A 21281-nucleotide genomic window follows, 5' to 3' on the forward strand; every position below is an offset into this window, starting at 1 on the left:
CATTCAAGTGTTTAAAGATATATATGTTGCTAATACTGGTTTAAACTGAATTAAAGCAACTTTGTCGTTTGGTCACCTGTCAAAACCTATTTGTATGAACACTTTTTTAATATATGTCTCGTTTACTTTTTGTCGTTTAACTTGACTTGCCTTTTAACATTTTGATTGGTGATTTAGTTATGTGTAAGTATTTTTTGTTTGAAACGAATAAAAAAGAAAGAATACCTTGACGAAATAGATTATTCTCATTTTGTTGGAAAAAAAATAATACAAGTGATTATTGTCGCCTTCTTCCGAAATAATTTTAAGATAATTTGACAATCAATGTGACTAACAACTTCCTAAATTATATACCATGGGCTGACTTAGTTACGTCACAAAACTTCCTCTTTTGTAAGAGGAAGATTTAGTTACTTCAAAGTCTATATTGATAACAATACAGCGAATGGGGTGACAGGTGACCCTGCAGTAATGGTAGCCAATAACAGCTTAACAAACATGTGTTGATACACAGGCAGCAACTCACGTCATTGGTAATCCCTAGGTCATACAAATGACCCCTAAATACCACACATATATATTAGTGTTTACAAGACCTAGCTTTCTAGGTCCGCTTTACTTGGGAGTGTTCGATTAAAAAAATCCACTTTCTCCAGAATTGTTATTTTTGTAAAAATATGTAATTGTTATAAAATTAGACCTTATGGAATTATCAGGTTTGCCTATATAAAGCATCACTGATGTTCAGAACCATTTAGAGTGGCAAGTTAACATCTGAAGAAAACAAGAGGTTATCTATAGCTTTTAAACCGACGAGAATCTCTACATGTTCATAACTTTAAAATAAACCGCTCGGCATTTCTCTGGAAGTGAATTTCATTGCTATCTTTAAATATGTCAGGGTTGTCCAATAATTTAAAAATCAATTTGGTTCACTTATTCCATGGTATGTTAAATTGCGTGGAACAATATATGGACATGTACCTTGCCCGATTAATATAGCTGGGGAATTCTGTGACTAGTTGGTCTATTTTTAGAAACAGGGGAATCCATACCAAGGTTAATATAACGCTCTCTCGATGGGAAAAGCCATTATAATATACTGTATATGTGCAAGACAAATCGATATGTGCGTCGCTGCAGTTTTACTGGTTTTACTTACGGTCCATTCCTCAGGTATTTGTATAAACATTTATCATTTTTATCATTTTATTTGATAATATATATAAGTATTACTTAATCGGAGATACCTACATATGGATGTACATGTACAGTAACTATATAGATCTATTAAACATGCAAGTATCTATTGCCTTGTGATAGAATATTTGGCTTTCACATGATTTAAAATCGTATGTATCAGTTGTATACATTAATGGTAAACATTAGGAGGCATAATGTTAATATAATTATTACAAGTTTTCGTTCAAGTTATGTCCAATTGACGAAATGGCAAAACACTTTCTCTTCGACGAAATAACTAATTGTCGTTTTGATAATTAATATATCACATCATAATGATAGCTCTTCATTATTTTTTGCACACCCTCATCAATCCAACATACTCCTGTCGTTCAAAAAACCTTTAAATTGACAATGCAAGTTAAAATGATTTCGTGTGGAAACATATACAATTATATTATATACTAATACCGGGTTGAAAAGTGCCCCGTTATCGGTCATGGTTTGAAATATGCATCCATAAGAAGGTGGATTATAAAGCTATTTCACGTCTTTTAAAGTGTAACGATCCAGGGATTGCAGTGTAGTTTCACAATATAAGTGTTATGACCCTTGGTTCAAAAGGGCTGGAATACTAAAGTTTCTTTAATACCATCAACATTTCATTCAGCCGATCGTTCATATGCTTTGACACACACATACTACATAATGTATATTAGTAACTGTTGGTAAACGTCTCCATAAGCAGAGCTAAGTTGGTAATGTCATTTTCCTAGCTAGCAAAGACATATATTGATGCACATAACAAATAATCTGTTATACAGTATTTTTTGTTTACGATCAATAAACACATATGTATACTGAAAACATTTTGTTATTGTCACTGTAATAATCGCCAAACTATCAGTTTAATTTCGAGTCTACAATTATAGAACGAAAAATTTAAGCAAAAAATTTATTTGTAAATTAACTTTGCTATAACTAGTGAGTATATTGAAATCCATGAAACGACCACGATGTGTTTCGCTGCGTAGATATGCATGCGTCATTATATTTTCATCTATATACACATACAAACAGGCAATTTCATCAGAAGCTATAGACCATCCTCTTTTTTACTACTTAGCACCTTAGTAATATTTGTGACACGGACCTCGATTATGTAAATACAAGTACAGAACGCTTCTTATGTAACAACATGGATTTAACATAAACATAACTAGTAAACAAGATTGGCAATGAAAGAATATGAAAAAATAGCAAACCTGGTTTAAGAGGGTGTATCGTTTTAATGTTCTGGGTTTACATTTCTAGCGATATTTCTTAGATAAAGAAGAGGAATTTTACTTAGATTTTCACATCGTGTGCATAAAACATATCAAAAGTTCAGTTATGAAAGTAAATGTCATCATTTTACTTTGATTCCGAGATACTAAAACAACATGGAAAACAGTAAAAATTTTCGTCAATTAATAGTAATCCCACATTCCGGTGATAGTGACGTCATATTTTGACTTGTTTTTTGACGTCACAATCACCGGAAGGTGAGACTTATCAATGGTTAATCGGACTTTACCCACGTCGTTTTGGTATCTTGAACCCCCATATTCCAATACTTGGCTTTGGTTTAATATTTTTATTTCAATTTGGACGACCTCATAAGTCTCGATATGTGATGTACGTGCCAAGTGTGTATTGTGCAGGCTGTGGTATGTTACCGGTAGTTATGATAATGTGTACTATTATGATCACTGGAACACTCCGATTCAGGAATATCGCGCTGTTGATTTATATTACTTATAGTAGTTATTCTTATTACTATTATTCTTTTCTTCTCCATATTTTAGCATCTTCGATGACTTGTCACCCTGAACACCAGCTGATGAGATGCGAGCTGACCAATGGGACCGTGGTCAGAGTTGATGACGCATCCTTCTGTTGTAACGGTCAAATTTTACCCCGGGAGGTTAATGGAAAGAAACAATGCTGTTGTGTCGATAGCATTAATATAAGTATGTCAATTAGATCAATAGATCCTGATAACAAAATTACATCGTATATATTAATGTTTTAACTAATTAAAAGAAAAAGTTAGTCAACTAAATACATAATATATTAATATGAAAAATAAATATTTTCTTTGAAGATAAAATGTCCTTTCACTGCCTAAATGCACCTGGAGTATAAGCCTATAAGCCTGGATATAGTCAGATAGTAAGATATACAGAAGATTAACACTAGTAATGTATCCAACATACGACTGGGTACCAGCGCATTTAGGAGGTAAATACGACATTTTAACTTCCTAGAAAACATGATAGACTGTATATATAATATTAGGTTTATTATCTTTTTCTATGGAATAAAAAAAAATCTTACATTCTTATCTTCGTCTGTTTGATACGATATATCAAACCTCGGACAGAAATGTCGTAATGTGGTGACCCTGTACAAAATATAAAGATTTCTAAAGGAGTTTTTATTCTATATAGTTTTTATTCGTAAAAAAATCTACAAAATGCATCTGTAAAAATAAATAATATTTTACATGAAAACAATAATAAGACTAAACTGACATTTCGTTTTCTTAATAGCAAGACAACAAGTTTACGACCCGAATGAGCACATATGCTGCTATGGAGGTACATTTCCAAAGGTGGACCACCTAGGACAAGAGCAAAGCTGCTGTGCTTCCAAACCATATGTCCCGTCCATGGGAAATCTTTGTTGCGTCCCTCAGCCCCACGGAAACCATGCGACTGCCCGTCTATATACCTATTTGGTTGGTAAGTAATCTCGCATTTCTTTTCTTGTAAGTTAAAATATTTTAGCTAGATCTAGATACATATGAATTTGACATCCATGAAAAATCTTAAACAAATTAACATGAGGAGATCGATAATCATTTTGTATAACAATGCTTGGCACACATCTGTGATAGTTCGACAGTAGCACACTGCAGATTTGTGATCAGTTTTATTTTTAAAGTATCAAGAATCAAGAAAAACTCGTCATCCTTCATGACTTCATCCTAAGTTGTCGACCTTCCAATGGCTTTTAAAAAAAGAAATGATAAGTTATGTGCTGTTTACAGAATCAACTTAACTAATCGTTGTAGTTTAAACAGAAGTTGTAAAACAGTGTGTAGAGGAAATTAAATCTAAATTGTTATTCAAAGGTTATACATAATATTTCTACTCAATCTATTTAAACTGCGTTTCTTCTGAATTTAATGCTCTAGAATTGAGAAAGGTGTTATGACAGGAATCAGAGTGAAGTCAGAAGTTCAAGTTTTAGACCCTGATTAAACTTGTGATCTTTTGTATACTAATATATCACTTCTTAGGTATACTTAAACATAACTTAGATACTAAGTGTCTATGCATCCGTCTTAACCTTATATTATTATTTATCGAAGTCATTTCCAAAATACTGTTGTTTCAAAGAGAGAAAATGCACTTACTTTTTAAAAAATACGTTTTTTTTATTTCAAGTGAAAAACACGTATATCAATCGGAAATACGACAAAAGTACAATCAATATTTGTTTTTTCCAACATGTCTTTAGGAGAAAATGCCCGTTGCTGTGGGAATCGGATATATAGTAAAAATACCTCAGTCTGCTGTACAGACGATTCCTACCAAGTCAGACTTTATCCTAAGGATTCCAGAAAGATATGCTGCCAAGAAGAATACATATCCACTGACACAGAGGAATGTGCTTGGGATGGAGCGACTGGACGAATGACCTCTAGGTCGAAGTTTACCAGACCCTGCGGAAATAGCAAGATCGATAACCGTGAAGAGCTCTGCTGTAACGGTCACCGACACCGTGTCGAAGGGCAGATTTCTGACTTTTCCTGTTGTGGAAATGAACTAATTAACCTCAATACACAACGTTGTTGTAATAACATCCACATAATGCCAGCAAATATGGAGTGCTGCGGATCCGAAACAAATGGTAAGTAGTGTTTAACTTAATACACAAACCCTTAGGCTTAGGGTCTAGAGTTTGGTAGCTTAAGAATCTTACATCCTCATCCTCAAGGGGATGGACAATTAATCTTAACGTCAAAATAATTATCTCTGGACATTAGGTAGTTTATTTTTCTATGAAGTTGTTCGCTTCGCGTTGACTATGTGCAAAACTGAGTTTACTAAAAGTAAACATCAACATTAGTTTGTTCATCCCGTCTTCTGATTTTCGTCAAAGGTATAGTTCAGAATTTCTTTTTTTGTTTGTTTCAGGATACAATCCCAGAACCCAACGCTGCTGTAATGGTGTCCCAAAGGTGATCTCGCAAGACTCTGATCAATGCTGTGGGGACATCGTCATAGACACGAACACTCAAAATTGCTGCAATGGACAAGCATACAACATATTACAGTATAAAATCTGTAGAGGCAAGTTTTAAATGGACAGAGGTTATTTTTATACAAGTTTGTCAACTTGATGATAGCATAGAATAGAACTATATAAATTGTATACTATTTAAAGCGGCGAAAATAACTATAACGGTCTTTACGTACTATGTGTGGCGTTGAGGCTACCAAAAGTAATGAAACTTGTCGTTTATCGAAGTTCCATTAACGCTTACATTATCTAGCAATCATCTGTCAGTTATAATCTTTTTGTTAATTGTTTTTCTTCTTTTCTCGTCAATGGCACAAATGACGAGTCTCAAAAGGAGAGGGGCATTTGATATTTTTTTCACTCATTTGGTCGCTTACTAAACAAACTCTGTCTCAAGATAACATCGGGTTCTGTTAAGTGCATCAAAGCAATATAACAACTTATATGGCAAAACAACATTCAGATGAAATTACATCCGGGTCATTAATAGACATAAAAAATATCGAAGATGACACACAGCTTTCCATTCAAAATAATTTTGCGTTTATCACTTTCAGACAATAACAACCATTGTAGTGCAGCCAGTATAACCGAAGAGTGTTGTGGATCAGAAGCACTGAACCATGACAACGTCTGCTGCAAAGCTGGAACTTCGTTTAACTACAGTAACTTTCAAAAGCCAAAGACAAGCAGCTCTCACAACAGATGTTGTACTAGTTACGCAAAGGGAAATACACACGCCATTCCTTACTCTGACCAGACAGAAGAATGTCATCGGGGACATACGCCAACTGTAACCCAGATACTCAACAAGCCAAGATGTGGGAAATTGTACTACGACAAGAACACTGATGTATGCTGTTTCAACAGGTTATACTCTAATGCAACACTCAACAGGCAAAGTTGTTGTGGACACAAAGTCTTCAATCTTGCAACGCAGAGCTGTTGTCACTGGAAAGTCTACAATTCTACAAGGTAGGTAGCAGTATGGTTTACAACACAAAGTTGTTATCTAAGTATACATGTACTTCAAACATAGAGTTGCGCAACGAAGGTGCGAAAAGGGAGATAATCTACATATCAATACTTTTAAGGCAATGTATGAATGATGCTGCAAAGGGAGATATTAAGTGTTTATTATTGTTGAAAATTTCTGATCTGCTAGCATCAACCCCACAAGTTGCAGAATTAGTGATAGGCATTTAATTTTCCGACAAGCACGCTTGTTTTTTTCTTTAATGTGTTCCCACTATGAGATGGAAGTATGAAAAGTAGCACTTGACATTTCAAATATCAATCATCTAAATTCTTCACTTTGGCAAATAATCGATATTTTAACGAAATGCATAGTAACAACAAACTCTTGTAAAATGTAATTTTATTCACATTTCAAGCTGCCCAGAAAAATTCTGCGGGAGAAGAATATATGATCCTTCTGTGAAAATATGCTGTGGTGGCAAAGTTCATCGTAAAATACCAGGAAAGAAATGTTGTGGGAAAAATACCTACGATCCACGTGAAGGGGCGTGCTGTGGTTCTAAAAAGTAAGTCAACGACTATCTTTTTCCCTCATAAACCATCATGGCCTGTTTACAGTAATGTCGCATCCAACAACGCATAAAAAAAATTATGATGCAACTCATAACAGAGGTTTAAATACGTATAAAGATTAAAACACCATTTTCATAGAATAGTTATATTTATTCTCTAAAGATAACTGTGAAATCTTCTGGGTGTCAAGTTGTCCGTACATTACAAATGCAGTAAGTTTAATCTCAAAACGACATTATGCCTTCAGCGTCAATATGTAACTATACCAGAAAGTTGTTATCTTATTCTAGAGAGTGGGATTTAATATGGGTAACATCTGAATGTAGATACAAAATTATCAACAATATCACTTTCTTTCAGATGCCGAAAACCGGAACACCCTATATGTGAATGGCTATGTGAACAGGATGAGAAGAAAATTAGACATAAAATCAGGACTGAAAAAATCGATATATGCAAAACTAATGGTGAGTATAGTTGAAAATCTCATTTTCTCCTGATCAAGAACAATTATTTAAGCATACACCTTCAAAACTGTTTTCATATCTTTATATGAAACACGGGCGATAGGAAATCGCGAGACGCCCTAAGAATCAAATAGAAGTCCTAGGAAAGCTTTTAAATGTTTACGATTGTCTACAATGATGTCGATACTATTCAATATTTCATACATCATACTAGTGCTGAGGTCATAACATGAAATTATTAACCTGTCAGAAAAATTATAAAGTCATTGAGTGTTTTTTCCTGTTTTGCTTTCAGTTTACGTTGCCAGAGTGGGTAAGAAAAACAGTATAGGAGGGGATACAAGACTAGAACTCAAAGGCAGAAAAACAAGACTGTTCAACGAAAACCAAACGCCATTCAAAGTTAAGAAACTGTTTCATCATACGTGTGTCTGTGATAAAAAGCCTAGAAAGGAATCTCGACGCAAAATCTTGGTGATTACAGACAAGTCTATACGAGACAGAAGAGTAAATTTAAGTGACGAAGATTACATTCTACCTTTCACCAACAAAATTAAAAAGACTCTGACGAGATATTGGGGGGAAAGGTGTAATACTCCAACTAGTCTAGTTACAGCTGAGGTGGTTGACGAAATTTTTGATTTTATCAAGAAGAAAATTGAGAAACAACAACATTCAAAATTTTATGATAATTAAATATTTGGACCTTTGATTTTTATAGTAGATTAATTAGAGATAATAGTTAATTAATTGAAAAACGTTTTTTATCAATGATTTTCCAATTTCTTTTTTTTTGAATAATAATAATCAACTGAACTGAATTACATGTTTTATCAATCAAATATTATACCTTTAATTAAAAAATAATGTTTTTCAATGCATTTTTCCTGATTAACAATAACAATACTAATTCTTAAAACAAGAAATAGAATCTCGACCGCAACAAAATATTGAATCAGCTTTGAAATGATGGCAGCTTTAAACATTAGCTCAAACATTAATGTTATTACAATAGGGCAAATTTTAGTGAGTTTCTGTTCCATGTGCCAATGCTGTTCTAAGCAATAACACTAACAGTATTATTAAGAAACTACCACTGATATTGACAATACTGTTTTGGAGGATCACTTCGTTCTTTCGGCATAGTGGTATGACATTTCTCTTTTGGTTTTACTTTTGTCTTTCATCAGTTTACGTGTTTATATCCAAGTCAATGAGTGAGTTAAATATTGACTTGTTTTGTAAATGTTCTAGCATGGGGAAAAGAGTTTAAAAGTTCACATTTGTCAATGGCCACTATTGAAAGGTTAATTGGTTTGCAATTTGTATATTTTCGAAAAACTCCTCTACAAATACATTTGACTCAGAAGTCGTGGGTTTTAGCATGTTTGAATGTTTTCATAAATTCATCATCAAACAATATTTTCATAATCAAACAAAATGCATTTATGATTTTAGAAACCATGACTTGACGAGTCTTTTGATAATTAGCACAGTCGTCTGCCCCTGCAAACACGCTCTCAGTACGATGTCATTGAGGTTTATATGAAAATCCAGCTGTTTTATCTGTCGTAAATCAAACAGTAACCTTTACCAACAAATGACATCACAATCAACACAGGCTCACAAGAGTAGATAAGTCTATCCACCCAAACTTTTACTGATTTAATACCTGTATTGATATTTAATCATTTTTGATCGTATAACCATATTTATACAATAGAAAAATTATCATTATTTATTTATTATTTGTTTGGAAACAAAAATCCACTTTTTAATTCATTTCTGTGTTTTTAGTTCTTATCATGTTAAACATGAATCAAGTTTTTTTTTATATATATATTTTTTAAATAATACATTTTGTTGTTGTTATTTTCAACTTTCAAAGTTAAAAAAAAATATGTGAAAACAGTAAAACATGTAAAATTTTAATGTTTAGCATAAAATGCATGTTTCAATTATAATTGTGATTAGAACACACTTTCTGATTGGTTTTAATTTAGAAAGTAATTTTCCCTTTGGTTAAACTGGGTTGATTTCTTTTTTCAGAGAAAAAATGCAAAAGTCATTAAAATTTCACAATGCAAACCTCAATACTTGATGAAAGAATTACTCAGTAAAACCTTTTATAAAGATATGCTCAATTAATTATACGTATCACTATATATTTATACTTTACAATTATATTTCTGGAATTCCTAGAATTTTGAAACACATTATGTAGTATTTCAATCCACACTTGATAAGACAAATATGTAATACATGTATAAGGTTAAATTATTGAATTTCTATTTTCTATTCTATGTATGCTTGTTAATGAAATACTAATGATATAATATTTATTGCTTTTAGTGTTTAGTACACAGCTTTATTCTAAATTCTATCTGTATTATTGGCTCTCAGACAAAACATTGATCTTTATCCCCAAACCTTGTTATTTAAAAGTTGTTGAAACCATGGTGACATTTCAAACTGTCAAAGTGAGGAATTGAGAGAAGTGTTTAATGATTGGCTTGGACTCACCAACTGTGAATTAACAGAGATTTTGAGATCATTAAATTTGATATATGAAGTTCAACGTTAATGTATTTTATCTAAAAAGATTTATTTATGCTAAAAATACACAAACACACATGAAGAGTGTAAATGTATAGATATCTTTTAAATATTAACATGTTTCATGTTTGAGTAATAAAACTTATATCAGCATGTCTCTGTCTTTTGTTATTCTTTGATGACAAAAACAAGGGAGCTCAGTTGTTCCTTTTAATCCTTCCTCCACAAGCCTAAGGACCCTGATTGTTAATAGCATGTTAAAACTGAACAAAACAATCCTTCCTACACAAGCCTAGGGACCCTGATTGTTTATAGCATGTTAAAACTCAACAAAACAATCCTTCCTACACAAGCCTAGGGACCCTGATTGTTAATAGCATGTTAAAACTCAACAAAACAATCCTTCCTACACAAGCCTAAGGACCCTGATTGTTAATAGCATGTTAAAACTGAACAAAACAATCCTTCCTACACAAGCCTAAGGACCCTGATTGTTTATAGCATGTTAAAACTCAACAAAACAATCCTTCCTACACAAGCCTAGGGACCCTGATTGTTTATAGCATGTTAAAACTCAACAAAACAATCCTTCCTCCACAAGCCTAAGGACCCTGATTGTTAATAGCATGTTAAAACTGAACAAAACAATCCTTCCTACACAAGCCTAAGGACCCTGATTGTTTATAGCATGTTAAAACTCAACAAAACAATCCTTCCTACACAAGCCTAGGGACCCTGATTGTTTATAGCATGTTAAAACTCAACAAAACAATCCTTCCTCCACAAGCCTAAGGACCCTGATTGTTAATAGCATGTTAAAACTCAACAAAACAATCCTTCCTACACAAGCCTAAGGACCCTGATTGTTTATAGCATGTTAAAACTCAACAAAACAATCCTTCCTACACAAGCCTAAGGACCCTGATTGTTAATAGCATGTTAAAACTCAACAAAACAATCCTTCCTCCACAAGCCTAAGGACCCTGATTGTTAATAGCATGTTAAAACTGAACAAAACAATCCTTCCTACACAAGCCTAGGGACCCTGATTGTTTATAGCATGTTAAAACTCAACAAAACAATCCTTCCTCCACAAGCATAAGGACCCTGATTGTTTATAGGATGTTAAAACTCAACAAAACAATCCTTCCTCCACAAGCCTAAGGACCCTGATTGTTTATAGGATGTTAAAACTCAACAAAACAATCCTTCCTCCACAAGCCTAAGGACCCTGATTGTTTATAGGATGTTAAAACTCAACAAAACAATCCTTCCTCCACAAGCCTAAGGACCCTGATTGTTTATAGGATGTTAAAACTCAACAAAACAATCCTTCCTCCACAAGCCTAAGGACCCTGATTGTTTATAGGATGTTAAAACTCAACAAAACAATCCTTCCTACACAAGCCTAAGGACCCTGATTGTTAATAGCATGTTAAAACTCAACAAAACAATCCTTCCTTCACAAGCCTAAGGACCCTGATTGTTTATAGCATGTTAAAACTCAACAAAACAATCCTTCCTACACAAGCCTAAGGACCCTGGTTGTTTATGGCATGTTAAAACTCAACAAAACAATCCTTCCTACACAAGTCTAAGGACCCTGATTGTTAATAGCATGTTAAAACTCAACAAAACAATCCTTCCTCCACAAGCCTAAGGACCCTGATTGTTTATAGCATGTTAAAACTCAACAAAACAATACTTCCTACACAAGCCTAAGGACCCTGATTGTTTATAGCATGTTAAAACTCAACAAAACAATCCTTCCTACACAAGCCTAAGGACCCTGATTGTTAATAGCATGTTAAAACTCAACAAAACAATCCTTCCTACACAAGCCTAAGGACCCTGATTGTTTATAGCATGTTAAAACTCAACAAAACAATCCTTCCTACACAAGCCTAAGGACCCTGATTGTTTATAGCATGTTAAAACTCAACAAAACAATCCTTCCTACACAAGCCTAAGGACCCTGATTGTTAATAGCATGTTAAAACTCAACAAAACAATCCTTCCTACACACGCAAAAAGGCTTGGTTTGATTTTCTGTCATACCTCTAGCTGTCATACTGAATTTATAATCATTCAATACATTAACTTAAATGTTGTCTGAGTCTGGATTACATGGCTATCTATTGATACAGTCATGTAATGTGATTTTGAATGTCATTATCAGAATCTAATGGTTCAGAATCATGGTACAATCAAGAGATCCCAGAGGCGCCCACGAAAGAATGATCTATGTCTGACAATGGAAAGAGTGATCTTTTCCTTGTTTTTCAAATTTTTTCAAACATTCTACATATAAAAATTGAGATAGATCGCTTCAGTACACTCTGAGAAACAGCAGTAACACACTTCAATGATGAAATCCAAGATGGCAGCTAGTTGGCCATTTTGTTGACCGATCAGTCCCAAAAGGCACTATGCACAGCAAGGGTCCAAGGGGAACCTAGGTATGGAATTTGAGAGAGATCCCTTCAGTAATTTCTGAGAAATTGTGATAACTATCAAATTACAAGATGGCCGCCGGTCGACCATCTTGTTGACCGATCAGTTACAAAATGCAATATGCACAACTAGTGCCCTAGGGGAACCTACATGTGAAATTTGAGACAGATCCCTTCATTACTTTTTGAGAAATAGCGGTAACAAACTCTAACTATCAAAGTCCAAGATGGCTGCCAGGGGGCCATCTTGTTGACCGATCAGTCCAAAAATGCAATACGCACTATTAGGGCCCTAGGGGAACCTAAATATGAAATTTGAGAAGCATCCCTTCCGTACTTTCTGAGAAATAGCAGTAACAAACTTTAATTATCTAAATCCAAGATGGTTCAGTGCCCTTAGCAATACATCAACTGGACCTTTAGGATGTTATTTGAAAACTCATAAATTTGTACCCACTACCTTTGAAAGTTTGAGATTCATGTAATCAGTCTAGTTTCATTTAATAACAGCCCATCTGTGGTCATGTGATAAAGCAGATTTAAGATGGTGTATACATAAAGAAACAAAAAGTACAGAATTAGCCATTTCTATTATACTGTATTACAATAATTACTTGAAATGCCCGATTTGAGTCCATATAATGCTTCAGTTTACATACATTTATATGTAATTCAAACCTTCAAAATTAATGTAGTGACCTCTGGTGACATATTAAGTCATTACAATACTATGAGGACGTAAATTACTTTAAAAGCAATGTACAAGTAGGAGATATATATCTGTGTTTGTTAATTGACTGTATGACAAAAGAATATTGGTTAACCCTTGTTTACTTCTGTAACAATAGCTACTAACAAACAAGCTGGAAATACCCAGAATAACATGGGTAAACCTAAGGTATGTATATATATTCCTTGTTAATAACTTTAATATTTTGTGTTTTTATTGTCACAGTCATTCAGGTTCATATTTCAAAGGCACATATATATATATATATTGTACTCTTTTATGTAGAAATAATTTTATTATCAATACCAGAATGAATTCAGAAATAGTTGACACATTAAAACAAACAAGAGGTCCAGAGGGCCTGTATTGCTCACCTGGCTTATTAATCCAAGCAATTTGATCCTCAAGGACTTTCAAAAATTACCGACCCAATAAGTGCCCAGGGCATTTAAAAAATTGAAAAAGTAGAAAGTTGCTTAATAAGAAAAAATTATTGCAAACTTATACAGTTGTGATAGTTTTGTTCTTAAAATGAGGTCTCAAAATGGAGAGGGGTGCTTATCGGGACATGAGCGATTTTTGGTTCGAATACGGTATCTCTAATTTCAAACTATTGGACCCCGCTTCTATTGCCTCAAAGGGGTCAGAGCCAAAATTTGTACAAATGCTGGTCCCCTATCTCCAAGGAAGTGTCTGTGTCTGGCCATATATGGCTACAATTTATGCAGAACTTTATGACAAGTAGCAACTTAAACCTGCCTTAGCAACCACCGCTGTATAAAAACCACTTGCTTAATAAGACTTTTCTAAAATCCTAAATAACAAATTTCAACACAATTCAACTTGTGTATAAAGACCACCTGACTATATAAACCATACTTCCTCTGTCCCATGGATGGTCTTTTAGAAACGTTTGACCATATTTTTTGTATGGTCTTTTAGAAAGATTTGACTGTATTTTTTGGATGGTCTTTTAGAAAGGTTTGACTGTATTTTTAACTGTATTTCCCCCTATTTGGTCCCGTTCATCCTGCCTAATGGGAGCCAAGACTTAAATAAACTCTGTTCCCCTTCCCCAGGGATGTTTCTGGTCAAATTTAATGACAATTGATGCAGAACTTTATGACTAGTATTGATTTAAAGAAAACGTTGACATATGATGGTCTGATGCCCCATCCCTTCAGGCCATGGGTGATCTAAAAAGTGTGAGACTTCCTTTTATTCATTTACATCTACCTTTTAATCAATCTCCTTCATGAGACAGAAGATTGAATAGATACCACCTCAATTATTTCTATATGGTGAAACAGTTTATTACAGTATTTACAGGTAAATGAGTTTGTTTTTCAAAGTTCTTGTTAAAAATCTCCATACAAAAATAATTCTCAAATATGTTGATCTTAGGTCAAGCGTATCTTGATTACCATTAAGACTGGTATTGAAGAGCGCAATCATTGAATAATGTAGGAAATAACGTGTAAGTGCCCAAGTCCTGAACTGGATTTTAATTGCACTTGATTCTTTCTGCAAAGTATTACATACGTTAATGTGAGACTCATTGTATTTGGTATTACGGATGATAAAATCACTGAATGCATTAAGTGATTGAACCCTTATCATTTGAGTGTATGTAGTACAAATTTAGGTCAAGTGTATAAACGTAAACAAATTCTATAAGTAGTATATGACTATTAGCTCCACTGAATTTTCAGAACACCCCATTTCCTATTGGTTAAATGGGTTCCTAATTTTGACGTAAGCTGTGATAGAGTCTATTATTTACCAGTGTTTAGGAAGTTTCAAATAAGTGACGTACATACCCAACACATTTACCCAGGTAAACACGCCTACATGTGTATAGGCATTGTAAACAAATTATTTTAACCACTGTTCTCCCCACCTTTATAAATATATTTTGACACACTAAATTAATATTAGATTCAAATCCACCTGCCGTCCCTTATTTTTTTTGGAAATTTTGTTACTAAATTTACTCTCAGAAAACCAGATTTTTGATTTATAAAAGAAATCACTCAGCCTTAGAAAGCCCTCAACATCCAGATGTAAAAATGACAAGTATACAAACACAAGTATACTTTTTATGTTTGATAGGACACAGTAAGTAATTGATTTTTAAGCAGTTTTTATTGGATTTTTTTTTTTAATTTATTTTTGTTTGGTTGAGATTCTGGTAACTTGAACAAAAAATATATTAACTATTGTGTAACTTACTGCAATTAGAACTTTATTTCACAATAGTGTAACTAAAGATTTTAGTTCGAAAAATTTACTACACTGTATATGAAAATTCAAAACCTAAAATCTGTCATCTGTACACAAAATGTCCTTGTTTTAAAATTTTAAGAATTCAAATGCATGTTCAGGTTTAAAATACATATGTAATCTAAAATAATCTATTTTTTTATTTATTTATTTATTCATTTTTTTTAAGGAGTGGGGGTTGGAGGTGCTTATGTCACGATTCTAGTCACTTTAAAAAAATGATATAATATATGTTAAGTTTTACTTTACATGTGTTTTACTCTATCAACCATTTTCACTACAGTATACCTATATCATTTTTTTTTTAAATTCTAGTCACTTGGGAAAAAAAAGATATTCTAATAGTAAATTATCCTCAGATTTTGATTAAATTATTTCCCTATATTATATAACTGGATTTATTTATTTCTACAAAATTATAGCACAGTATACCTATATGAATTCATTTTTTTTCTATAACATTTAAACTTTAACCTTAATATATAAAGAATTCAAATGTGTGCTCAGTGGTGAATGGGTTACGTTGATTTATCTCCGTGAAATCTCCTACACATGCGACATTTAAGTAAACAAACTTTAGATTTTGAAGATACATGTACTGTTTGAGAAAATTGGTAAGATACATGTAACTTTACATTACTGTACAATTTGTTGGTAAAATGAATTTAATCTTTGTAAATATGTATGCAAATTACTAATATTTTTTCATTACTATAAATCTTATTTGAGTCAATTGATATAGAATATGAATAATGATGTCATAATCACCGGATAGAGGGACTAATCAACGGAAAATTTACTGAACAAAACATTTACGGGGCTATTCAGGGTATTCACACCAGGCAAATTAATTGACCTGATATTTTGAACATATCATAAGTTGAAATTCTATTGTTTAATGAGTGACCTAGATCTACCCAAAGATCACGTCTATAAAATATGTCAAAAACAATCCACTCTTTGGTAATTTGTGATAGAGTAATCTTGAAGAATTCTAGCTACTGGTTACTTATGACAGAAATTCATGGTTACAATATAGATAGTGATGTAACTTCAAATATAATGATGACACAAGGATATCACTTCCTCAATCATATTATCTTAAATGATGAAACTGCATTGTAAATTTGTGTTTTTATCTCATGAAGTTTTTTCTTTCAAAGTTTTATTATTTTCTTTTCAAGACTTTATTTCGGCAATAAAATGGTAGAAACTACAAATCAAACCTTCACCCAAGATCCTTTATATACAAAATTCATAAAATATTAATCAACCAATCGATTCAGCTGTGAATGATAATCCAAGTGATCTAACACCTTATCGTATTCAACCGTTGAACCTTCATTAAATGAGTGGCAGGTCCCTTGCTCCAGTGCCCTTTGACTATCCAGTGCCCTTTGACTATCCATATATGTTTTATTATCTATGACAAACTTCTTCAATCTTGCAGTTTATACTACAGACACCTGTTATCAGCCCATATCCCTCCAGCCATGTGGTGGACGATGGCTGGATTCCCAACTAGAGTTCTGCTGTAACAATGTACCACATAGTATAGACAGCAATCAGTGCTGCTGCATAGATACCATATCAGGTGAGTTTAATGTCATCATGAGCAATACCATTTAGATAAAGCTAGTTCAAGGTGATTCAGAAACAGCAAGTTCAATGTTAAGTGTCATTTGGATATAACAGGTTCAGGGTCATTTAGATACTACAAGTTCGGGATCATTCAGATACAACAAGTTCAGGGTCATTCAGATACAACAAGTCTATGGTCATTTAGATGCAGCTTCCAAGTATAGAGATTATATAAATGTGGTTTCAATGGTACAGAGATTGATATCTGATCCTATTATCTCCAGCCTGTTCATGGGACAGATCTTTTATTACATGACTATCTGGTATGTGCATATTATAAAGATCATTGATTACGGTACGTGGCTTAAATAGTGTTTAAGGTGTTGGACAATCAACCATTGGCCAGCTAAATACATCTGGCGTAGCTAGAATATTTTCCAAATATGGCTGCAAGGGATCTCTGGTCAAAAGCTGACATATTTTCACACATAAATCTGGCTTCTTTAGACTACTTCTAAAACTAATCTTTACCTTATATCAGTCAGAAACAAAGATATTGTTCAGGTCTACAAAATAATCAATGATATCAATATTATGGATAAGGACAAACTCTTTACACTGTCTCCTGTTACTGTCACCAGATGGCACTCCAAAAAGATTCTGAAGCGCAGGACTAGATTGAATGTCACAAAAAACAAATTCAACAGTAGAATTTTGGATTCATGGAACAGTCTACCTGAAAAAGTGGTATCTGCAATGACACTGAACTCATTTAAGTCATGCCTGAACAAGCACTGGCACAATGAGCCCTCTAAATTACCCTACATGTTTTTTAATGTTACTTGATTGGACATAGATTATATACAAGGATACGCCTCCAGAAACCGTTAGAGCTTATAATGGTGTTAATCTACATAATTACAGAATTATATCATATCTCCTTAGGGTTCTATAGCTCAGATTCCAGGTCCTAACTTTCAGGTACACAAGTCTTACATACAAAAGACCAGATATGCTGTGGAGGCCAACTGTTTAACAAGACTGATAGTTTTGGGATGGACCAAAACTGCTGTGGGCCAGAGGTGGTCAGAGAATCGGACAAAACCAAAATGTGTTGCTACCCCCCAACACCAAAAACTACCCAGAGTGGTCCATTACCGAGACTTTACCATTATCACCGAGGTAAATATTACATCATCATCACCAAGGTAAATATTACATCATTATCAACCAGGTAAATATTACATCATCATCACCCAGGTAAATATTACATCATCATTACCCAGGTAAGTATTACATCATCATCAACCAGGTAAATATTACATCATCATTACCAAGGTAAGTATTACATCATCAGTGAAAGATTTAACATATGTTTTAATTAGCACAATTAAAATCCATTTACAAATGTTCATCCACAAGGAAAATTTATAATGGGTTTTTTTTTTATAGTTTTTGATCATTGCCCAGAAAAGGAACCTAATACTCTTTTTGACAGAAATCATAAAATAGAATTAGTGCATCAAATAGAATATAACCCTGGTCAATATTAGCCATAATATACATTCTGTACCTCTTGGCTGAGATAATTTCTCTATAGCTTAATCAGTGTCAGACTGGTAATACAGAGATCCCGGGTTTGATCCCTGGCAGAGGCAAATGTATTCTGTTACATATATATGTATCATATATGTATACCTATTATAAAACAAAATTCTCTTTTAGACTTGTACACATAGTCTAATTAGTATTTTTTTCTATAGATCGCTATCCATTCTGGGAGAATGCCTCGTGCTGCAGTAACAGCATCATAGATAAAACCACACAGAAGTGTTGTAACAATAAGATAAATGAGATCACGATGGACACATCTAACTGGCATTGCTGTAACCAGACCGCTTATGATGACAGAAGTCACTACTGTGATAAGGGCGACCCAAACAACCATACTGTAAAGTTATACATAATTGACCACTGTGATGGGATTCCGTTTTATAAACATCTGAACACATGTTGTGACGGAGTCCTCTATCCTTATCATGACAAGAGGAACTATGAATGTTGTGGAAACCAGATCAGAAACCTTATGACGGAGCAATGCTGCACAGAATCCTCTCGTGTGATTTCTAGGAGTCGGCTTTGCTGTGGATCATTCCCTACAGGTAAAGAACAACTGGCCTTCCCTATGTGACATATATACACAAGTAAGAGTTCTTTTTGACACTCGTCTTGATCTGCCCGACACATAATTCACTCTCTTAGCTCATGGAACCTTATAATACTTAATAATAAGTACAAATCAGTTGTTCAGCCTATCAAATTGGCTAACAATTTTAATCAAAACTAGAAGAATGTTTCATGATCCTCATTATGGTGTCTCGTTTTGTCACATTTTTTCCTGGTTACCATGTACTCCTGAATATAGTAATTCCATTTCTTTCTTTCTTTTTGTCTTAGGAATTGATGGAGCCACACACGTGTGTTGTCCACACCCTAGGAATTCATCAGAAAAACTTGTACTTCACAAAAAAGCACCACAAGCTCGCCAATGTTGTGGATATGGTGTCTACAATAATGATTTGGAGTTCTGCTGCATGGGAAAACCCTATCCAAGATCTGATTATCAGAGATGTGGTGAGACTTATCTTAGTCCAAAAACTCTGTTGAAATATCACTTTATGTCAAGTAATTAGTAAACATGTTATACTAACACTAATATAAGTTACACCCTGTTATACTGCCACTATTATCAGACCTTGTTGCACAGCTACTTCTGATATTTCATACCTTATAACCCCATCATCCTTAACCTTATAAACCCATCATCATCAACCTTATAACCCCATCATCCTAAACCTTATAACCCCATCATCCTAAACCTTATAATACCTAAACCCCATCATCCTTAACCTTATAACCCTATCATCATCAACCTTATAACCCCATCATCTTTAACCTTATAACCCTATCATCCTAAACCTAATAACCCCATCATCATCAACCTTATAACCCCATCATCATCAACCTTATAACCCCATCATCCTAAACCTTATAACCCCATCATCATCATTCTTATAACCCCATCATCTTTAACCTTATAACCCCATCATCCTTAACCTTATAACCCCTATCATCATCAACCTTATAACCCCATCATCATCAACCTTATAATCCCATCATCATCAACCTTATAACCCCATCATCATCAACCTTATAACCCCATCATCATCAACCTTATAACCCCATCATCATCAACCTTATAACCCCATCATCATCAACCTTATAACCCCATCATCATCAACCTTATAACCCCATCATCATCAACCTTATAACCCCATCATCATCAACCTTATAACCCCATCATCATAACTTATAACCCCATCATCCTAACCTTATAACCCCATCATCATCAACCTTATAACCCCATCATCATCTAAACCTTATAACCCCATCATCATCAACCTTATAACCCCATCATCATAAACCTTATAACCCCATCATCATAAACCTTATAACCCCATCATCATAAACCTTATAACCCCATATAACCTATAACCCATCATCATAACCTTATAACCCCATCATCATCAACCTTATAACCCCATCATCATCAACCTTATAACCCCATCATCATCAACCTTATAACCCCATCATCATAAACCTTATAACCCCATCATCATCAACCTTATAACCCATCATCTTAACCTTATAACCCAATCATCATCTAACTTATAACCCCATCATAATAAACCTTATAACCCCATCTCATATCACAACCTTATAACCCTATCATCATCAACCTTATAACCCATCATCATCAACCTTATAACCCCATCATCATCAACCTTATAAAATCCTATCATCATAAAAACCTTATAACCCCATCATCATCAACCTTATAACCCCATCATCATAAACCTTATAACCCCCATCATCATCAACCTTATAACCCTATCATCATCAACCTTATAATCCTATCATCCTAAACCTTATAACCCAATCATCATCTAACTTATAACCCCATCATCATCAACCTTACAACCCCATCATCATCAACCTTATAACCCCATCATCATCAACCATATAACCCCATCATCATAAACCTTATAACCCCATCATCATCAA

The 21281-nt window shown here is 33.8% G+C and overlaps 3 protein-coding genes across 7 annotated transcripts in view; 2 read left to right on the forward strand and 1 right to left on the reverse strand.

The window, feature by feature from the left end:
* The first annotated feature begins 771 nt into the window (after window positions 1-771).
* On the forward strand, window positions 772-10264 carry LOC138318508 (uncharacterized). Of its 2 annotated transcripts, XM_069260935.1 has the most exons (10): window positions 772-1176; window positions 3030-3194; window positions 3329-3465; window positions 3777-3968; window positions 4750-5142; window positions 5430-5585; window positions 6093-6510; window positions 6930-7079; window positions 7447-7553; window positions 7849-10264. In XM_069260935.1, the coding sequence occupies exons 3-10, from the start codon at window positions 3426-3428 to the stop codon at window positions 8247-8249; spliced, it is 1857 nt and encodes a 618-aa protein (XP_069117036.1). In that variant the 5' UTR covers window positions 772-1176; window positions 3030-3194; window positions 3329-3425; the 3' UTR covers window positions 8250-10264. The 2 variants fall into 2 exon arrangements, with proteins under 2 accessions (XP_069117036.1, XP_069117035.1); XM_069260934.1 differs by lacking the exon at window positions 3329-3465.
* Window positions 4642-21281, reverse strand: part of LOC138318511 (uncharacterized) — a 50532-nt gene continuing 33892 nt past the window's right edge. For all 4 annotated transcript variants that reach the window (XM_069260948.1, XM_069260946.1, XM_069260944.1 and 1 more), the window contains exon 12: window positions 4642-5538. In XM_069260948.1, the coding sequence (XP_069117049.1) occupies window positions 5530-5538 (9 nt within the window). In that variant the 3' untranslated portion in view covers window positions 4642-5529. The remainder of the gene's footprint in view (window positions 5539-21281) is intronic.
* LOC138320041 (galaxin-like) lies at window positions 15340-20025 on the forward strand. The gene is made up of 5 exons (XM_069263130.1): window positions 15340-15410; window positions 17026-17169; window positions 18138-18338; window positions 18920-19318; window positions 19614-20025. Exons 1-5 carry the CDS (start codon window positions 15362-15364, stop codon window positions 19847-19849), a joined length of 1029 nt encoding a protein of 342 aa, XP_069119231.1. The 5' UTR covers window positions 15340-15361; the 3' UTR covers window positions 19850-20025.

This window comes from Argopecten irradians, chromosome 3 (genome assembly GCF_041381155.1).
Source record: "Argopecten irradians isolate NY chromosome 3, Ai_NY, whole genome shotgun sequence".
Classification (NCBI taxonomy): domain Eukaryota; kingdom Metazoa; phylum Mollusca; class Bivalvia; order Pectinida; family Pectinidae; genus Argopecten; species Argopecten irradians.